The sequence below is a fragment of the Coloeus monedula genome (genome assembly GCF_965178545.1).
Source record: "Coloeus monedula genome assembly, chromosome: 10".
In the NCBI taxonomy this organism is placed as follows: Eukaryota; Metazoa; Chordata; class Aves; order Passeriformes; family Corvidae; genus Coloeus; species Coloeus monedula.
Genome location: NC_138790.1, coordinates 15,781,668 through 15,802,789, shown reverse-complemented (window position 1 = coordinate 15,802,789; position 21,122 = coordinate 15,781,668). Strand labels below are relative to the sequence as shown.

The window sequence follows — 21,122 nt, the reverse complement described above, 5'->3', positions numbered from 1 at the left end:
CCTTTTGGAGTGACAGGGTGGGTGTCGCTCAGGTGCAGGGATACATCTTTGTGGCCATTCCCTGGAGCACAGTGCAATGTTTTGCTCCAATTCCCACGTGTGTCCCTCCCAAAGCCCAGATCAGGTAGGTAGTTTCATTGCAGTGATGCACAAGTGGTTGCAATCAGAGCTGCAATCACAAAACCCTTGTGTCTCTCGTGTTTTGCAGGGCTTTCCTTGCTTGTGCACATCTGCTTTGTGCATCCCCAGGCCAGCTCTGTCCCTGCAGCGCTGGCTCTGGGACACGAGCCCAGAGCTGCCTCCTTCTGCAGCAAAACCACCACCAGTTTCCTCCCATGCAAATGGGAAAGCAAAACTTGGAAAATGAGTGCTTTTCCAGGCTCTCTTCCTTCCATGCTGAGACTGACCATGATATTTTTCAATTTTAACAACGGGCAAGTGGGTTCTGTGATGGGCAGACAATGAAGTCAGATTTATTAGGTCTTTGTCTGGTGGATAATGAAGGGCTTGTTCATTGGGTTTGTTTGGTTTTGTTTGGCTTTTTTTCCAGAACTTTCTTTCTCCTATTTCATTATACTGAGACTGCAATGAAATAATAAGCATTATATATGCACAGCAGAGAGATCCCCTGATGGACAAAGGGATTCTCTGCTATTTAATAAAATAGCCTCCCCCACGGCTACTTCTCCTACATCCTTATAGATCCTACATCCTTTATAGATGTTCTCATTAAGATTAATTTAAATCTGATCAAGGCTGAACCACTTCTTGCATGCTTCCCTTTAAGGAACACAGGGCATTCATGTTTTCTACCTACCTGATCACCAGGCAGCATAAAATTTGTAAGAATTGAGAATTTTCCTGAGCATCTGTCAGCAGCAGTGGGAACTAGCCAGTTCCAAAAAGAAAGTAGGGAAGTTGTAAAGGCAGAGGGAGAAAAAACATGTTGTTACAATCTTCTTAAAAGCTTTCTTGTAAAGACAGTACCACCTTCTGCTGAAACCTTTGTAAGGAGAAATTGGAACAAAGCATTCAGACACAGTCACAGTGCACCAGACCCTGAAGAAAGACGCCTTAACTGTTCTCTGGAGGTTTCTGTAGGGATACAAATGGGAACACATACTTCTTTTTACTTTAGCTTGTGAAAATGGCTCAGTTCCTGCAGGTCTGTCTCTCTAGCGGCTTATATTTCCTGTCCCATTCCCCAGCACCACCACATATCTCTCCTACACAGAATGGGTTTCATTCACTGATTCCTAGAAGGTCTTATCAGGTAAGAAGAGCAGCAGCATCCGGATGTGGTTGGCACACAGACCTTATCTGACTCGTGGCCCCACTACAACTATTCTTTGCCCCTTTCCATCTCTGTTTGATACCTCTTAAGGGATGTATGCACATCTCCTAGTGCTGCTTGAATCCCAGGCCACGAGGCTTTACAGAACCATCCAAAGCAGTCCAGTAATGTCCCTTTACTCTGTGCTGATCACATGGCAATTTCAAATGACTTGAGCATTTCACATTTTTGTGTAATCTCCTTAATGTGGGGGCACTTTGGGAGCTCTCGGATTGCAGGGAGTTCAGGGTAATTTGAACATGTTGGAACACTACAAGTTTCCACTGATCTGAGCATGGATGTTTGGTGGGGTTAGGAGCTGCAATACTTGCCTGGAAAATGAGAAGGGGAATCAGCAGGTCCATTTGCCTTTCTGCTGGAGCAGGCATTTACTGAATGAGTAAGGACACTGGCTGATACCTAATAGGCACCTTGGAGTGATATCTCCACAAGGAGATCTGCATGTGGTCTTTTGCAGAGGTGACATTTCAGAGTGAAGTGGATAGTGATGCTGCCTGAGAAAGTTAATGTAGTTTTTTGCTGAAGAGTTGGACTTCATTTTACAAGGTTACTATTCAGTCATGTTTTATTGACAGCTCACTGACACACAGATTATTATGCAAATTCTCAGAAATGCTTATCTGCGGTTTGTCACTGTTGAGCTATTCACAGTTATAATCTTCTTGCCTTTATAAATTTTCCTGCTCTTGGGAGATGTAAAATGTTACAGGATTAAAAGCTATTTTGGTGTGGGAGTTACCCTGAGTTCCTTGCTCACTATATTTCCCAGTGATTTTTTGGGAAGCATTTAGGTTTCTGGAAATTTAGTCAATATTCAAAAGAACCAATTGATGAGTAAAGAAGTGAAGCAGTTTCCACAGAAGAGACAGCTAAGGAAGTGATAACTCCAGCCTCAAAAAAGCGAGGAAAAGGGGAGGAGGAGTCAACTAACTAGTGAGTGACATATAGAAGGTTATCTATATGCTTCCTGCTCAGTTATTCTCAGGAGCTGGAGCATAAAAGTAGATGGATGGCTGTGAAGTGCAGAACAATCCAAAGGAGAGTTCCTGCAACTCACAGTCATGCATTTCTTTCCTCTGATCAGAGTTGCTCCTGTCATACTGAGACATTACGTGGTGTAACTTCTTACTAGAGGAAGCTGTGAGTAAAAAAGCTCCTTACAGTTTAAAATTAGGTAACTAATGAAAGACATATGACTGGGTTACTAAATGCAACATTAACATCTCTGACTTGGGGTCTCTCAAAGCTGGAAAACATTAAAGAATGATGAAGTGCTGCAGGTAGGGAACTGGTGAGTCTGATGTGCTGTAACCCACCCCCTTAACTCAAGCGTGGGCATGGTCCCTCTCCCTTAAGCTCCTCTTCAGGGTCCGACACAACAGCAGAAAATGTGGGAGGTGAATTGGCCCATATCAGCTGCAGGATAATGAGACTTGCAAGGCAGCAGCTCAGCAAGAAAGATATTGCTGTGCTGAGATCCCACCATCCTTGAGTGGTGCAGAAGGAAGCCTGTGTTGAACTCTGGGCTCAGCACTCACAAGGCAGATTTTCTGTGTCAGCATCAGTGGTGATATGGTGATGTAATAAACTTCAGCCCCCTCTTCTTTTTTGAAGAAGCTGTATCTCCTCCTTGTCCTTCATCCTCTAGCTGAAGCCCAGGGCATGAGTCTTTGCCTTGTGTTTGTTCTTGGGAAATCGTGAAGAGAACAAATGTTGAGCCAGGCTGAGTCTCCTCCAGCAGTCAGAGAGAGTTTGCAGGGGTATGTGGAACATCTGGGGCTGAACACAGCAGTGACAAAAAGCAGAACATGCTGAAATACAATGCTGAATGCGTGTTGTCTGGCTGCAGAGGAGTTGGTTCTCCCTGAGGCATTAGTTCTTGAAAGAGAAGACCTGAAGTCCAAGAGGTTTCCTTTGTGCCGAGGCCCGTGGGCATCCTGGTCATGCTCCATGCTTGGTGGCAGGGTCGGGGTTGCAGGACGCTGCCAGCATCCCTGCCCTTGCTGACACCTGGGAGAGATGCAAGGAAAAGGGGCTTGCTACCTTCAATAGCTAGACTGCAGCTGATTGTCAAAGGCAGCCTAATTTAATTAGAGTTGAACTGGATCTTTAGTTAATGAGATCTGAGACTAATTAATTTTTGGAGTCACAGTACGAAAGACGCTTTGTTCCTTTTGAATAGGTAATTAAGTGAGGCATATGCAGACAGTCAATGCTCTGCTGCATTTGCAAAGGGTTTGTTCTCTTTCTTATCTTCATCTTCTTTATATAAGCACTTTGGAATTAGGAATTAATTGTTTTGTTGCTAATGATGTTGGGTATAATTATCTTGCTTTAGAATGGCAGACTTTGTCCAAGTCGTGGGTCATGGGTACAGAGCAGAAGAGAAGCTGCCCAGGATGATGAGTTGTCTTTGAACTGCCCAGAGCTAAAGCTACTTTTGCTCAGGAACAGAGTGGCCAACTGGGATCCACTGCAGAGTGGCAGGTGACAGCATTTCACAACATCAGCTCCAGCTGGCTTTCCCATGTGGACAAGCTGTCTTTCATGTGGTTTATCCTCACCTGGTTCTACCAGAGTAGCAGGGTCATACCACAATATTTAGCTGCCTGGTTCTGGGTGAACGAGATTTTTTTTGTCCTTTTTTGTTCATTTGTAGTGGTCCTGTGTGTACCACTGCACTGGATCAGAACAGCTTGGCTGTTTTGATCCTCACACCCATAAAAGCCTCAGGGGCTCCGATGTTCGCAAACACAAGGCAGTATCTCATTAATTGAAGTGACATTCATTTGCAAGCCAAGAATTAATATTTTGAGTTCTGATGTTTATGAAGTAGTCTTGTGTGACTCGTTCCGCATTGGCACCAGCAAATAACCCACAATGTTCAATATCTAGCAGGTTGTTTCCATTAGAAAGCAAACCTGGTGTTTGAGCTCAGCTTTTCTTAGGATGTCCTTGATGAATCTTTTTCATTTGTGATGCTCAAGACAGAGCTTTATGGTTGCTGGCAGCTGAGTTAGCACATAGATGAGAACAACTTTGATTCTTCTGAGGACCATCCTTGTCCTGACTGTTTTGTGGGCTCTCTTTTCTACCTCACTGCACATTTATGTACATTATCTATACCTGGAGTGTGCATCTGTATGAGTCTGCACGTAAACCAGGCGACATTCACAAGACTTTTCATCCGTGTGCATGTGCTCTCTGTTGCAAAAGTTCAGCCTTTGAAGGCTGTGGGTTGGTACAAGTTCTTGGCTGTGTGATCAGTTCAAGCCATTGACATAGTGTATGTACTAAAATTTCCGACCCAGCTTGGCCCATTAACCCAAAAAAATGAAAACAGTGGTGTGACCCAGCCTCATAGGAAAGAAAAGGAATAGTTCATACTGGCAATAGATAGAAGCTGGGGCAATAAGAGTATGTCCCTGTCAGGATACCCCCCTCCCACATCCCTAGATTGATTTCTTATTTTTTCCTCCCATGCATATCTTTGGAGATCCATTCTCATGTTCCAATGCCTTTCCAGGATCATAGCAAAACCTCTCCCAGCAGGCTGCTCCAGAATGGCACATATTTGGGACCTTTAGCACAAACAGGGCATGCACTGGTGATCCATTTCTGCCAAGCCCAGTTGCAGACATATTCACATATTCATATTCAACTACATATTCAACTATGGAGGAGACTTGTGCTGAAACACATCTTCAGAGAATCTCTACAGCCTTAATTTTGGGACCCCAGCCTATCCTCTCTGCTGGGGTCTGTCTGTGCTGAATGCAATCTGCTATAATCGTGATTTCTTATCTTTCATTGCTTAAGGGCTGCTTTTCTGTTCCCTGACAAAGTCATTAATTTTTTCCTACTCTTATGAATCTCTTTCTACACTTTCAGATGGTCCAAACCTCTTGGATTTTCTTCAGAAATTCCCCACAAGAGGCATCTGGTGCTCTTGCCTGTAGGGCGCTCTGTAACCACAGGCAGTTGCCCGTGTTAGCTGGCTGCCAAAATGGCAAGGCAGTCCTGGCAAGGTCTGCTCTCCATTTCATTGAGACTGGAGCCCGAGAAAGCCATGCTGGTGGCCACACCAGCTGTGTGCCTGCTGCAGGAAACCTTGGCCCATATGGCTCTTGCTGGGCAGGGGAAGCTTTCAGAAAGGGGCTGCTGTTCTTTGATCCTTTCCATCTGGCAAACAAGCAGGGACCGCAGGGCTCTTCGCCCTTTCTCTTACCATTTCCAGCTCCCTACCCCAGCTCTGTCCCTCTCCCTGCTCCTGTTCCTGCACTTCTAGGAACTCCTGAGCTGCCTCAGGCACGGAGATGTGCACTGGGTTTGCACTGATGTGGCAGTGCGGGAAGGCGAGGTGAGGGTGCCGAGGGCTGGAGCAGGAGAGCCTCAGAGCAGGTGCACTGCGGTGAGGGCATATGACTCTATCCACTTAATCACCTCTGAGCAGGTCTCCACCTATTCCTCCCTCTCCTTTTCTGGAAAGTTACTGTAACTTGTATATTTGTGATGTTTGCTGCTGCTGCAGGCAGGATGACTTCTTTACTACTGTCCAGTCACCTGTGAATAACTTGCTTTTGGTCAGCTGCATCACCTAAGGACAGCCTGAATCTGCTGAATGGCTTCCCCAGCCTGGCTTGCACAGCTCTTGACCATTGTGAAATGCAGGAGTTTCTCCGACCCCTTAACAGTTGGTCTGACCTGAGATGATGGGGAGTGCATCGTGAGGCACAAGGCACACTCTGAGCACAGAGCAGGATCAGACCTGGCTGGATGGAGAGGATGGCAGTGCAGTGTTTGCAGACAGATGTGACCCCTGTCTGGCCTGGACAAAAGCCAGCACTGGACGGAGCCATGGCTATGTTGGTGCTGGGTATATTGGTCTGGGGTCTCAGCCAGACTCAAATAACTGCACAGCTTTGGGTCCTGAGCTGAATCTTACCTGGTTGGAGCTGAGCTTACTATGGATCTGCTCAGAGACCTGCAGGACAACTCAACATACATATCCCACAGATACGGCAAATTTGCCTACAGAATCTAGTAGTTGATCCATTCAGATTCCTCACCATTAATCTTCATCTGGCATCACACATCTTGAGGTCAACAGTGTTGAGATCAGCCAAAATCAATATAATTCTACATTGTGAGCCTATCCTCAGTGCAGTGCAGCTGTCCTTGCTATGCAGGCAGCATAACTTAATCTCCCAGAGCGACGTGTTGAATTTATTGCTTGGGATGTTCAGTGAATATAGGGTGGTGGGTGGGGAAAATCCTGGGGTTTGATTCAGAATTTGTGCTATATCTTGTAAGTAAGAACATACATCTGACTCAAAGCACACAGCTCCTCTTTGGGCTGCAGTCTTTCACTGTGCTGCTTTCCTCCTTTCTCAGGGCTTAACAGTACAGAATTGGCTGGCTCAGGGATGCAAAAACAGGAAGATCAGGAACAGAAATCATACTGAATAAAATTGATTGTGTGTGGGAAGAAGAGTAAGCAGGTCTTTATCCTTTTATGTAAGGGGGAGGGGGGATCATTCAAATGAAGGGATGGTTTCCCTTTTAACTTAGTTCTTGAAAAATGCCACAGTGAATTATTTAATCTCCTTAAGCAGATCCCCTAATCTGGCTTCCCTGCAGGCATTTGCTCAGTGTCTGTGTCAGCCTCAGCACAGGCAAAGTTGCTCGCAGTTCTGATTCCTGTGCTAAGAGTGATTTCTGCATAGCTGTTCCCTAGGCTGCTTGCTTCGTGAGCACTCCCCAGGGCATGAAAACTGGGAAAATACCAAAAAGGGAAAGAGACAGCTGGAGCCTGTTAATTAAACTGAAAACAATATCCCAGTGGAAAAAACCTTGCTTAAGTCAGTGAGAATTCTTTTGTGACGTGAATAAGGACAGTTTCAGCCCAGACCTGGATCCATGTGTCCCATTTATATTGCTTTTAGGCCATTTAAACCTCTGCTGCTTTTATTTAGGTTTTGAACTTCACGTTGAACTCTCATCCATGGCCTGCTCTTGGCTCTGGTCACTTCTCAAATGATTCCTGAATGCAACATCAAAGCCCAACCCAAACACTCCTCTGTGGCAGAAAGGGAAGACACCAGTTTTCAGGACCTTTGCAGAGGTAAATAAAACTGCTTTGCTTGAGGGCATAACTCCACATATGGCTCTGGAAAGCTTTAGGAGGTCTTTGGAGAATGCTAGACTTTGTTCTGCTTCTTCCTTGAGGCTGAAGCAACTGATATTGTTCTGCTCTTGCTTTCCTTATGGCCTGAAGTTGAACTAGAATGACAGAGCAGGATTTTCTGGCTCTGGGACCAACTTCAAGGAAATCATCATGGAGAGTGGCTTCTTTTCATGCACAGTGTCTCCTGCAGGGTTATTCTCAGTGTGCATGTTATCACCTTGTGTGATATATAATCACCCAGAGGCTAGGACATGCAAGCACATGGTTATGAATACCCACAGAAACACTGTGATCCCTTGCCCTGATGCAAGAGATAAATACTTTGACTCTGGACTCTATTATATTCTCAGAACCAAACCACTCAGCAAACCTGCCTCGTGATTCCACTCAGCCCTGTCATAATGATTTTAGAAGGAAACCACAAGAAACGTGGTGGTTTTGGGTCCTTGTCAAAGCACAGCAGAAGAGTGTTGGTTGATTACTTTTCAAAAATTCATTTTAACATTACATTTGGAATGAAAGTCTGGGCGTATACCTAAATGTTAGAAATGTAAAGAGGGCCTTACATATGATTGTGGTGAAAAACCACTGGATATCATTTGAAAACTTACTGTGGATGGAGGAGATGAGATAATTTAAATATAACTGTGTGAAATCCCACCATGGAAACTGTGCTTCTGGATTACTCTACCCTTTCTTAGCTTTCTCTTTTGTCTAAAAAGCTCTATTTTTTTCTGGTACACTAACAAATATAAACATTCACACTTCAGCTCTGTGAATTTAACATTTTGTTCTCCTATTCCCTTTGTCTGTGCTTTCCCCAGATGCTCACACAAACAAAAAGTAGCCCATGGCTTGTACCTGGAGAGGACATGCCCTTCTCTCCACAACCGGGCATGGACGCAGTCACAGGCAGCTGCTGTGAAACCAAATCTTTTTGTAATGAATAACAGCTCTGGAGCTCACCAGGCATCTGACTATGACTGGTGAAGGGATTGCTGAGGTCAGTGGCGGCGTGTGCAATTACAAAACACTGGGCAGTTGTCCAGGTGGTTGGTGGAGGCACAAGCACAACCCCACAGCTACGAGTGCACTTGAGGCTCTGGACAGAGAAGGGTTGAGGACAGGGGAGTGTGGTGGTGGCAGCTCAGGCAACTGCAGCTGTGTCTCATGACAGTGAGCAGAGCTGTTGGGACGGTGACTGAGAGGCTCCAGAGTCTGCAGCAAATTTCTCCTCCTGGGCTATCCAACATCCTATGGGCAAGGACAGCCAGCCCCAGCCGTGCAGGGACAGTTGGTAACAATGCCCCCAGCTAAGCCAGAAGTGCTGCTGTGGATGGTTGGGGCACTGTCACGCCTTCATCCAACCCTTTTCTCTGCTGAGATAATTATTGTTGGTGAAGGCATGGAACACAGTGGGGTCTTTGCCTTCAGAGGCTGCTGACCCCACAGTATGATGTCTAAAGTCCCATCTTCCTTCATGTTGGTGAGAAACTGGCCCATGAAGTGGTAAAGCTGAAACAGTCGCAGGGACCTACCCTAGTAGGATGTGTGCAGTGTGATAACAAACACAGCAAGAGGAGCCAGGTGGGCAGCTGGGGTTGAAACACCTTTAGCATCCACACCAAAAAAGTCCAGAATTAATCTGTCAGAGTCCTTTCCCAGTGCTGTAACTGCTGATGCATCAGGTGTTCTGAACTGCTCATCCTTCTCTCAAGTTCTTGTGGGACAGGAACATCTGGGTTAGAGGCCACGAGCAGGTAGCACTGCTGTGGCCCTCTGTGCCCTGGCACAGGGAAGTTTACAGTCCCTCCAAGAGGTGTGAAAGCTGACACAGCAAAGGCCTCCTGAAATTAATAACAGGATCTGCTTCATGTGCAGAGGATCCTTTCCTCTTCCCCCGTGCTTTAAAAAGGAGTACAAAGGGCCCCAGCGAAGACAGCCTTGCACACCATAGATGGAGCTTCCTTAGATCTCTTTAACGGTTGGAATTGTGAAATATTTGTTGCATCTGTAATTAGGGAGTAGAACAGATGGCTAAAGCTTAGTTATAATTAAAGTCTAATGCACAGGAAAAAAACCCAATGCAGCCGGTGATTCAGCAGCAATCAAAGAATGTTAATTCTTTCTTTGCTGGGCTTAAGCTTCAATTGTAGGAATTGGGACTTCAGGGAAAGTCTGTTGCATCACTTATTACATGGGGACATGGCTCTGTATTAAAGGATGGTGTGGAAATTTTTGATTGCTATGTATTAAGTTATATTGTGTGGTCTTGCTTACCTCAGTAACTTGAAATCATGTGTGAAAAAGGCATGTTAATTGTTTTAACAATACAGAATCTGCATGTTACAATCCGTTTTAGAAGAGACTTTCTTAAAACCTGTCTGCCTAGTAATTGATTGCTAATGCTTCAGGTTAAGGTATTTGGAAAGAGGCATTAATTAGGTGCTCTTAGACAGGAACATATTTTATTTATAAATATGTTTTAAAAGGAGTTTTCAGAAATATAATTTAAATCACATTTAACACCACTTTCAAGTAGAGACCTCATGACATGAGAACTGGAAGCAATTGAATAAGCTTCTCATTTCCTGAGAGGCAGGAGTTAGCATCAGGCAAAGAAACATGGAGTGGTGTTACTGTGAGCTTTGCAGACTCTGGAAATGGTTTTTATATTTTATGGGTTTTTTCACCCTACTCTTACTAGAGTGGGGGGGTGGGGGGGTCTATGATACATCCTACCAAAGGTATGTGAAGCCAGCTATCCCAGAAAGAGAACATGAACAGTTCTGGATCATTCCTGGAGACTGAGAAAACATCAGAGGAAAACTTATGAGCATTTCCCTTCCTCACCTTCTGAGATGATTTACTGGAAAGGTTCACCTGTATCTACTTGGGATATTGGGACATCTGTTATTACACTAATGATGCACTTGCTGGGGCTACAGCTGCCTGAGAGGTTTTAGAGGTGTCCCCTCCTTGCTTTGCAGCAGGCTGGCAAGAGCTGTGTTAAGTGACAGGTTTTTCTCAAAGCTTTTCAGGACCTGTCCCTGGAGGACTTAGGTAGCATCTCTTTTGTAGTGAGCATGAAGGGAACAGGGAATGCCAGTTACTTGGTATTTATTGTGGATTATAGGCACGCAGACAGCCCATAACTGCTCAGTGGCTAATCATCATCCCTTGCATTTTGGTTTTCCCTCAGTGCTGCTTAAGCTGCAGCAGATTTTGGTACAGGAGCTGGGTGTATCCTCTGTGGGCTCCACAGGACTTGTACAAGATGCTACATTTAGTGCAGTTAATGCTGGGAATCCTTGAGCAGGAGGCAGGTGGTGGTAAGGTTTCTGAACTGATGTTGTTTGGGCAACTTGTGCCATGCTTTGGAGCCCTACTCTTAAGAAGGGTGACTTGGGAAAAAAACCAAACAAAAAAGCAGGAATATTTCCCATCTCTGCACTTGTCTCAAATGTGGACCTAGGGGCTAAAATACCCTTGCTGTTCAGGGCTAGTGCACTCCTGCAAGACAGAGCTGACCTCTGCTTTCACACCCACACAGACCATGGTCTCTAAGTGAATCTGGAACAGCCCCCGGGAAAAAGTTATGGAAAGTTAGTGGCCACCAAGCAGGGCAGGATTTGGTTCACAGCCTTTTGATGGATGGCAATAGGATGGGGAATAGAGTGACCTAGCTCAGTTTTGCCAAAACTCATGCCTGCAGGACTTTTCAGGAAAGCTAGTATGCAGTGAGAAAGAAAAGCACCCTCCGCCACCCTTATCCCTGCTCGGAAATTGCGTATTTCTGACCTGTCTCCCCGTGAGACAACAGCAGTGAGACTTGGCAGTAAAGGGTCCGCAGAGCACCCCGGAGCCACTACCACTGGTACCAGGAGGTTTGGGTGGCTGCTGCCACTGCCCAGCTGCCAGTAATGCCGCGGCAGGGATCAGCAGAGGGCAGGGATCAGCAGAGGGCAGGGATTAGCAGAGGGCAGGGATCCCTGGTGACAGGGATCAGCAGAGGGCAGGGATCAGCAGAGGGCAGGGATCCCGGGTGACAGGGATCAGCAGAGGGCAGGGATCAGCAGAGGGCAGGGATCCCTGGTAACAGGGATCAGCAGAGGGCAGGGATCCCGGGTGACAGGGATCAGCAGAGGGCAGGGATCAGCAGAGGGCAGGGATCAGCAGAGGGCAGGGATCCCTGGTGACAGGGATCAGCAGAGGACAGGGATCAGCAGAGGGCAGGGATCCCGGGTGACAGGGATCAGCAGAGGGCAGGGATCAGCAGAGGGCAGGGATCCCGTGTGACAGGGATCACCAGATGGCACTGTTACGCGCACTCGCAGTAACTCACTTTCCTGCACGGCGCTGCCTCGGAACAGGCAGCGTTGCCGAGGTTTTTAAGAGGCTTATTGTTAAAAATCAACTATTGGTTCTCAGTCTGCCCGCTGTGTTGCTGGCTGGGGGAGGTTTGATCCCCTCAGAACGAGGGACTGGGCTTCTAAAAATGCAGGGTCACCTGTGTGTTCGGTACCTCTTGTTTTAGCTGTGTTACCCGATGGTGTCACTTCTGGCAGCTTCACTTCCCCAGGATGAGCAATACTGGCTTCTGCCATCCCGTGGCCGTGGGAAAATTACCCTGGTTTGAAAAGCTGAAGGCTGAGTTGGGAGTTTGGGACAGGGAGTTATCTTTTGCCTTCCTCAAGGGTGCAGGGTACGGCGTGCTTAGGCTGAGTCACAGCAGAAATTGTTTCACTTTGGAAAAAGTGAGGTGCGAAGATTTGATCATATCGCATGTGAGGCTTTGTTTTTTTTTCAGGGATGCATGTATGGTTATTAACATCAAAGCACAAGGATGGGGGCAATGCAAGAGACTCTCTTTTAGTCGTTATCATCTCCACAAAGACATGAAACACTGGCTCTTCAGCTTTCCTCAGCTTCGCCCTGAGATGGGAAAGAAGGTTTTATTAAATTAAGTGACACTAAACTCTTATTTTATGCCCATGTACTGTACTGTCAGTGATTAAGTGGATTCTGTGCTCCATCCTGAGGAGGATGGACCAATTAGCAGAGTTAAGCATGTCCCATCCCTACTGTTTTTCACACCGTATGCCTGGAAAAGGACCTGTGCCCCTAAATGCAGGCATTCTTGGGCTCTATCTCCAGCACAGACTGGAGGGAAATTACTACCTATGTGAACACACCCACCTTAATGGTGAGCTGGGTACTGCCGGCTGGGGAGGTGTGGAAGTGCAGGCTTTAGCAGAGGATGTGCAGGTTTGCAAACAGGGCTTCCATCGCTAGTGGTTAATGCTTTAGGGATTTCTGTTTTAATTGCTACTGTTCTTGAACTGGCTTTAATCCCATTAGTTCAGGTATGCCTGCAGGAGCTGTGCTTGCACCTTGGATTGTAGAAGAGGCATAGCCTTAATGCTGGGAACTAGAGCTCTCCCAGCCAAGCAGTGAGTTTTTGTTGTATCCTGTTTGGAAATGAGAAATTCTTTTGAGACCGATGCTTTTGCATTGAGGATTTATTTTCTGAAGCTGCCAAAAGGCCAGACAGGCTTCTACTTTTGCAGAGCATGCAGGAGATGGGAAAGTGCAGGAACAGCAGGGTTGATAGCAGCAACATGACGTTGCTACAATTCAGCTCAGCTCTGAGTCACAAGGAAGAGTTAAAGGCTGTGAAAGATGAGTGATGCAGCAATAAACTCAGTTTACTGCATTTGTGTGTCTTCCATCGAGGCTGACAGTAAATGCTCTCCTTGTTAGGAACTTTCTCTCTGAGTCAATCTCTCCACACAGACAACTTGATTCAGCAAATCTTTTGCTTTGCTTCATGTAGAGGAAACCTCTTCTTTCATTTGCTGCTGGGCTGGTGCTGCTGCCTGTCACCAGCACTTCAGAAGCTGATATCCTGGAATTCCACGAACCAGCCTCTGCAGCTTCTGATGTGAACACCTGGAAGATACGAGCAGAGTGTGAGAAAACTCTGGGATGGGTCTGTGGTGAGAGGATGAGTGTGAGCCTGTGCTAGAAAACCGATGGGAAATTGCAGGGAGCTCCTGGTCCTGCCCCCCTCCGCCACCCACCCCATTGCACAGCAGGGCTGGGGCAGACCTTCACCCACAAGGGATGTGGTCACCGAGGTTCCTGTCCCCAACCTGGGCTTGACCCTACAGGGTGTGATGGCACTGTGTGTATTTGTGGCACGGTTCTTGCCAGAATGCCAGACATGTTGTGTGGCAGCTGAATGGGGAGACCAAGCCTTCCACCTACACAGCTCCTGCCACCCCTTTGATATGCAATCCTGACCCCACAGCAGGGTGCTGCCACCTGTCCTGGGGTCCTCTGGCCTCCAGACCCACTTTAGCCCAGGCTGTGGCCCCGCTATGTCTCGGGAACGTCTGGAGATGTGGCGCAGCTGCACTGACGTCAGGGAGGGAAATTCCCTCCCTCCCCGCTTCGGGTGGCAGGAGTTTCCTGTGGGAGTTGTGCAGTGTCCTGCCAGCTCTTGAGGACAGGGCAGGCTCTCCTGGGGCCAGAGCTGGGAGACAGCTTGTTTCTGATTTATGACTATAGTCGCTGCTCTGTGTTTTACCTTCTTCACATGTGCTTGAATAACCATAAGTCTTGGCAAGGGAGATGGAGCAATATTCCAAATTCAGTCTCTCTGACCTGGTTCCAAATTTTGCTCCCTCTTAATAGAGAGAAGAGGCCTGTTTTTTAGTAACAGTGGAAAGAAACTTCTCCAGTGCTCATATCTGCTCTTTGCTGATGGTATTACCCTTATAGTTAGTTTTGTTTGATGACTCCTCAAGGTGAGGAAATGGAGACTGCAGCTTCCAAAACACATGTTCAGCTTCAAGTCTGGTCCTATGACATCTCCTTCCAGCTACTTGAAAACAAGGGTCAAAACTTCTTTCTGCCCCCATTTCTGGAGAAAAAAGACACAGTGTGGTCCTCAGTGGTGGGAATATCTCCAGGAGAGGGGATATTCACAGCTGTACTGAGACTTAACCAACAGACTGTGACACAGGAAACTACGACTCTGATGGGGGGGTCAGTGAGATAAAGAAGTTGATGGATTAGAAGGGAGGATTAGAAGTGAGGCCGGCCTCAGGCAAGCTTTTTGGCGTGGTGTGATCCCACAGAAACTCAAGGAGCTGGTGCTTGCAGGAGGCCCAGAGCACAACTCAATTAACCTGCTGAGATGGGTGCTCTGGGCTTTCTCCTAGAACCAGTCTCTGCCCTGGGATCTGGAAGATGGGAAAGCCTAGAGCAAACAAAGGATGCCACTAAGTGTCCCGTGGGAGCTGGAAGTCTCCATAAGCATGTGGGAGAACAGGAAAACAGTAAAAAGTGCTTTGCTGGAAGCTGTGGGGTTGAAATAGGAAGGGAGACAGTGAGAAACTCCTGTTGTAGCTGTTCTGTGTGACTTGAAAGTATTAATAGTTTCAGGGTTGCTCAAGCAGAGAACTACGGCATGTCCTGAAGAAACTACAAAGTAGGTGATGGTGAGGGATGAGAACATGGGGACTTCAGCTTTTCTCTTGTGAGGCAGTCAGTCTTCCAGTCCCTCTCATGTGAGTTCCTGCTGAGACAAGATCCTGGGGACAAACACTCAAGAAGTGGTTTGTGCCTCATGAAAACATCTGTTATCCCTGCAAAGGAAAACACCACACTATACTGACCTTTGCTGTGAGTGGATGATGCTCTGACACTACAGATGTGACAGAGGAGACACCAAAGGCAACCAGACATCTCTGAAAGCAGTTCCCATTGTCCTGTTGAGCAGGGCTGGAACAGTGCCCTGTTCTTTGTTTCCTCTTAACTCTGCCTAAATAGTTGATAGCCAACATGAGGATTGTGCAGAGCTCCAGGCGTGTGGTATTCACACGCAGATGGCAGCTTGAAGCTGGTGTGTATTTTAAAATCCACAGCTGTTGGGCACTGAGATGTTCAGGTTTAGCTGGAGGAGAAGGATGTGGGGAGAGGTACATTAAGACACCTTTGTCATCTCTCTAGATGTGCCTGTTGTGCTGGACTGCTTGCTCACTGGATTGTCACCAGCCCTGGGCCCACACTTGGCCGTCGGTGACTAAGCATGACCTGCACAGATGTTGGGAGCTGCTGCCTGGGCTCAGTCCCTCAGGCCCCACCAGCAGCTCTGTGCTCCCCAGGCAGGGCAGTGCCAGCATGGGGTGCCTGAGGTATGAGTGCTCATCTTTGCTGCTTTGTATTGGTACTAGGGACAAAAGGTGCTGGGGGGACCTTGTCTCTCAATATGGAAGGTGTGTGGGGGCGAAGGCTTGTATGAGACAAAAGCCAGAAATTTGACACTTCTGGAGCAGTGGGATCAGAGATTGGCTGGAGGCAAAAATCTGAATTCTTGAGGAAGCTTTTACCCCCATCGCAGCATTGGGGTAGATCCTGCAAATCCTGTGAGGGTCATACTTCTGTTTCCTCTTTCCCTTCACTGGAGTTACTAAAGAGTTGTCTTTGCTTACTTCTGTTCATAAAGCTCCTAAAACCTTCATTCCCTTGAAAACTTCAGGCATCTCTAATATTTAGCTAAAATTGAAAAATGTGCTCGAAAGGCACACTGACATGGGTTTCTGTTCCCTTGGATAGCCAAGTTAAAATATTTTATTGCTGGTAGGAGGGAATTATTTCCCTCTCTTCAACCTTTTCTAACAAAAATCCCCAAATATCCCACAGACTTCTTGCTCTTAAATTAATGTTAACTGTAAAAAAAAAGAAAACAACAAACGACCACAACCACTCCCCTGGAAACCCCAGGCTGTGAATGAAACGTTTCATCCCCTGCTGTAAAGGGCGGGTCTGATTTCAGGCAAATCCTGAAGCCAGCAGTTGCAAAGGTGGCTCAGAGCAAAGCTGGCATCTTCCCATCTTCTTCAGCTCCAAGTGGTTCAGAGGTCCCTGGAGCCACAGAACAGGACAGGAGGCAGAGAGGTGTCAGGAAACTGCCTCTCCCTTGTGCCCTTTTCAGGATGGGGCTGCACACAGGCATCCTGGCCCTGACCTTGGGTGGCGGTGGGGAGACCATCATAAATCCCCAGCAGTCTCCTCCCGGGGATATAAATGTTTGCCTCTGCTAGAAGATAATCTCCTGGTCATTTCAGTGACAGCTCAAGCCGAGAGAGGGTGCACGGAGGGGTAACGGGAGAGTATTCCACAGCTGTTTCCTGGCTGTTTGTCTCTCCCAGACGTGGAAGCAGCAGCGGCGGCGGAGCGAAGCGAAGCACCGCATTCCTGCCCACCTACACACATGCCTCCTGTGCTGCCTGCCCGCCGCGAGCACTGCGGGCTCGGCCGTAAATCCGCTGTCCAGACAGATCCCTGACACCCCGGCTTCCGCCCCGCTCCTGCGGGACACGTGCCTGGAGCCGGGAGATCAGCCTCACGCCCACCAGCAGCAGGGAAGCCTCCTAGGAGGGACAGTGAACACTGAGGATGCCACAAGTTCCTTTTCCTCTTGAGGTTTGCCACTGCAAGAAGCTCCTCCTTGCCTGTGCTCCCAGGATCATAGAATCACGGACTGGTTTGGGTTGGAAGGGACCTTAAAGATCATCCAGTTCCAAGCCCCTTACTCTGGGGCAGGGACACCTTCCACTAGAAGAGATTGCTCAGAGCTCCATCCAGCCTGTCCTTGAACACTTGCAGGGATGGTCTGTCCACAACTTCTCTGGGCAACCTGTTCCACTGCCTCACCACCCTCACAGAAAAGAATCTCTTCTTAAAGCGAAGAATTTCTCCCTAAATAACGACTTTCTTCCTAAATGAAGTTTACTAGTCCTCATGTACCCACTCAGGCCCCCCTCTGAAATCCCCAACTCTAAAACGTCTCGGGCTCCATCTCCCAGCAGATTTCCTTTAAGGCAGTGCAAATGAACTTGGCCAAATACCACTGAGCCCCGGGAGCCTCCCAGCTATGCACGGGGCACTGGCAATTCACACAGGCACACACCCTGTGCTTGTGTTTCCACTGCCGACTGTGCTATGCAAAGTGCCTTGCAGCTGAGAGGAGCTGGATGCAACCTCACTGCACTGGTGAAGATCTCTACCCAAATTCATGGCCGATCAACCCACGGCTAAGTGTTGCCCGTGAGCAGGAGGGAGGAAGGGAGTTTGAGTTGCAGGAGAGAAATCAGGACACTTGCTGGCTTTTGCAGGGGGCTTTTGTATACTACTGCCAGTGGGTTTCCATGGTGCTGTTTTGCAGGTGGGAAAAGCAAAAGATAAACCTTCTGAGCTACCCCAGAACATGTCCAGATCTCTGTGGGAGGCTGAAAATGTCCATTTCTCTGGGAAAAGCAGGCAGGTGCTGTGTGCACTGCCACAGCAAACCAAACCATGAGCAATTTGCATTTGCCCAGCCTCAGGTACGAGGGTTGGTACAGGTCTTGGGCAGTTTTGAAGTTTTTGAAGTTTTGTAGAAATATCCTTGCTGGAAACTCCTCTCATCAGTGCCTTGTGAGTGAGAAGACAGCCCTGCCACTATTTCTCATCAGAATTATGTACTGCTGCTTTTTTAATTTTTTTTTTTTTCAGAAGAAATTATTCTTTTGGTGTGGATTGCTAGCTGGAGACTACCACGTCTCGACTGTGGCACTGTGAGACATGTTCAGCATTGCAAACAGGAATCACAGGACTGGGGATTTGGGCTGTAACAGACTTGTATTTACTGTGCCTGGCGTACCAAGGCTGTGCAGAGCTAAGGCAGTGTAAAACCAGAGGCCACGTTCACCCTCAGAGACGGGGGCCAGCCCAGCAGCATCAGTGTCAGGAGCTGCCAGTTTTACTTCACAAAACCCTTGGGATGTGTGATCCAGGCACATGCACTGGTAGCAGGGAATAATTCCCACCAGGAGACAGACCCAAAACCAAGCTGGCAGTGTGGACCACAAGTTTGTCTGGTCCTCCTTGCCCATTCCCTGGAGGTATTTGCCCACAGCCCCAATTTCAGCAGCAGAAGGGGATTGCAGCCACTCTGAAGCTCACCCTGGGCTGCTTTGTGTGTGTGCAAGCCCTGGTGTGATTCTTCCTCTCTCCTCCCCAGCAGATTTGGAGATTCCCATACTTCCTCCCCAATGACACAAGCTAGAAGGTTTGATCTTTACTCCAGGGTTCAGCCTGAGAGAAAAGGTGTTTGATATTACTGTTCTTCCACAGGCCAGGCAGGGGAAGCAGTGTCCAGCAGGAGGGAGCCCTTAACTCCAGTTAATAAACACATCCTTCACTTCCAGCCTCTTTTCCTTGGTGAGTGCCACTTAGTGAAAGCTGTTTGGACTTGGCCGAGGATCAGCCCTGCGAGTTTACAGGATTCACAATTCACAGATGTTAGGAACTATCAGGCTGAGTGTGGGTGGAGAATGTCAAGTCTGAAATAGCTCTCTTGCCACCCTGGCACAGGCAGCAAAGAAAATGTTTCCACGTGACATTCTTCGAACAAACATTTCCTACAAGGAAAACACAGAGGGGAGAAATAAGAGGCAATTGCTGCTGTCTTAGAGGGTTCCTGGCTTTTGGTCAGGGGTGGCTGGAATTTGTGCTGACATCAGCACAAAATATGCCCTATAGGTGAGCTATACATATATATAGGTCCCTTACACTCCTTGTCTGCACAGACATATAGGTCTGCTTGAAGATGCAATCCCTCTGGTCCACAGATATGTGGGTGCTATTTTTTTCCTGCTGGAATCCATTTTAATTTAGCTCCTGATTCATATTTCATTCATTCTCCAAACCCACAAAACCAGGATAGGTTTACAGCCTGTACTATTTGGATAAATCATGGAGGGGGAAAACACAGGGCAACAAAACAGGTTGCTTTCCTGAATGATTTTCTGTGTGACTCAAAAGAGAGAAAAAAGAAAAGGAGGTGGTGGGGAGAGAATTAAAGCTGTTCTTTCTTGCTTTCATGTTCCTTTCAGAAAATCAGGTCTGCTTTTCATCTCTGGACATTTTTGTTTTGGTGGACTTCACTCTTGTTTCTCTAGGCTTTAGTGTCTGACAAAGATGTGATCTCTATTTTCTTACTCTTATTTTCTCCTCAAGATAATTGAAAATATTGGGGGTTTTCTAATGTGGAAAATGGATATGTTATTTACAGAACACTAGAACAATGCAAGATTTCTGTGTCATCTCAATTGTTTTGGAAAAAATGGTGAAAAGCTATAAAGGGAAACATTAACAAACATATCTGATAGTTTTCTTGCAGGGAGAAGGGCAGGAAGGGGAGGCAGACGAGCAAAAGTTCAGAGTTAATTTTAATTGAGGAATTTCCCATATTTTGTCATTCAGCTTTTGAAACTGTGACCACAACAGACTGTTTGAACTGTGGTGTGAGAAAGACTGAAAAATTCCCCAGGCAACTAGAAGCAGGTATTAACCCCAGAGTTGACAAGAAAACCTTTTTAAGTACGTTGAAATTCAGCACGGGCGCTGCACCCAGCAGAGGAAACTCCGGCCATCTGGAGACGAGGATGACCAGCGGCCACAGCAGTTTGTAAAATTGCAAGAGCTGCCAAAATTAAACTGTGAAGTCAGGCGGGAAGGCAACCAATGGCTGGCGAGATCAGAAGTTCAGAGAAGCCCCAGATGAGCTCCCAACAAGTGTGGCCAGCGTACACCAAAGTTTATTAAGGATGTTGAGAGGAGGGGAAAATATCTGTGCAGAAGATGCCCAGCTGGTGAGGAGGGAGTGGTGGTGATGCTCGGGTAACTGGATGAATCCCATTGGCCAAGTCCCCGGGAGATCCCACCCATCCACAAGTGTAAAATAAATCTCTAAAGTTGTACCTCGTGTACCACTTGACCTTATTGCTTTTAGCCTGCTGGCTTTATATCTATTTATTTATTTTATTTCGGTTTGTCCCCAAGGAGGGGCTGGAAGGAAATGAATTTTGAAGCAGCACCTTTCACCACCCTGCCGTACTACCCTGATCCCTGCATCCAGCGGTGAGTCTGAGCGTGACGTAACTCTGCTAATCGCAGATTTGATCGGAGTCTCTTGTGTAATTTTTAACTTTCCTGCTATCAGCCGGTGGCAGCTGGGCTGCACGAGGAAAAAATGTGCCGCTCTCTTCATGCTCAGTGGAGCTTATTATTATTTTTGGCTTTCTAACAGGTTACTGTTTAATTATAGGCATCCGTTTAAGATATCCCCTTTTCCTCTTTGGCATTAGAGGAGAAAAATATATGATAAATAACATGAAAGCTGATACTATCTTTCCCTTTTGTTTTGGAGCAGAAGGTTGCACTGTGCTTTGGGTAGGACAGCTATGTCCAATGGCTTTAGCTGTCTGTGGTGTGTTTGTTTGTTTAAATGAAAAAAAACTCCCGGGAATAATATGAGCTGAACTATTAAGCCCTGAGATTTTTGAATTTAAAGGAAAAATAACTAATTTAAAAGATTCAGAGAAGAAAAAACTGCACTTCTAAGAGAGAGCAATTTTCCAGGAATATTTTTTCCTTCTGTCTAACAGCCAGCGTCAGAGCCTGACAACCACTCTTATTTTAGCTTTGTTGTTACGCTGAGTTTTATAACTTTCCAGCAGATAAAAG

At 46.9% G+C, this 21,122-nt stretch overlaps 1 protein-coding gene across 4 annotated transcripts in view; it reads left to right on the top strand.

Annotated features, from left to right (window-relative positions):
- Positions 1-20,128: 20,128 nt before the first annotated feature.
- The window catches only part of TP63 (tumor protein p63), a 101,287-nt gene continuing 100,293 nt past the window's right edge, over positions 20,129-21,122 (top strand). For 3 of the 4 annotated variants that reach the window (XM_082288384.1, XM_082288383.1, XM_082288386.1), the window contains exons 1-2: positions 20,129-20,248; positions 20,439-20,516. In XM_082288384.1, the coding sequence (XP_082144510.1) occupies positions 20,238-20,248; positions 20,439-20,516 (89 nt within the window). In that variant the 5' untranslated portion in view covers positions 20,129-20,237. Of the gene's footprint in view, positions 20,249-20,438; positions 20,517-21,122 lie in introns of those variants that run through there. The other variant, XM_082288385.1, reaches the window with a different exon arrangement.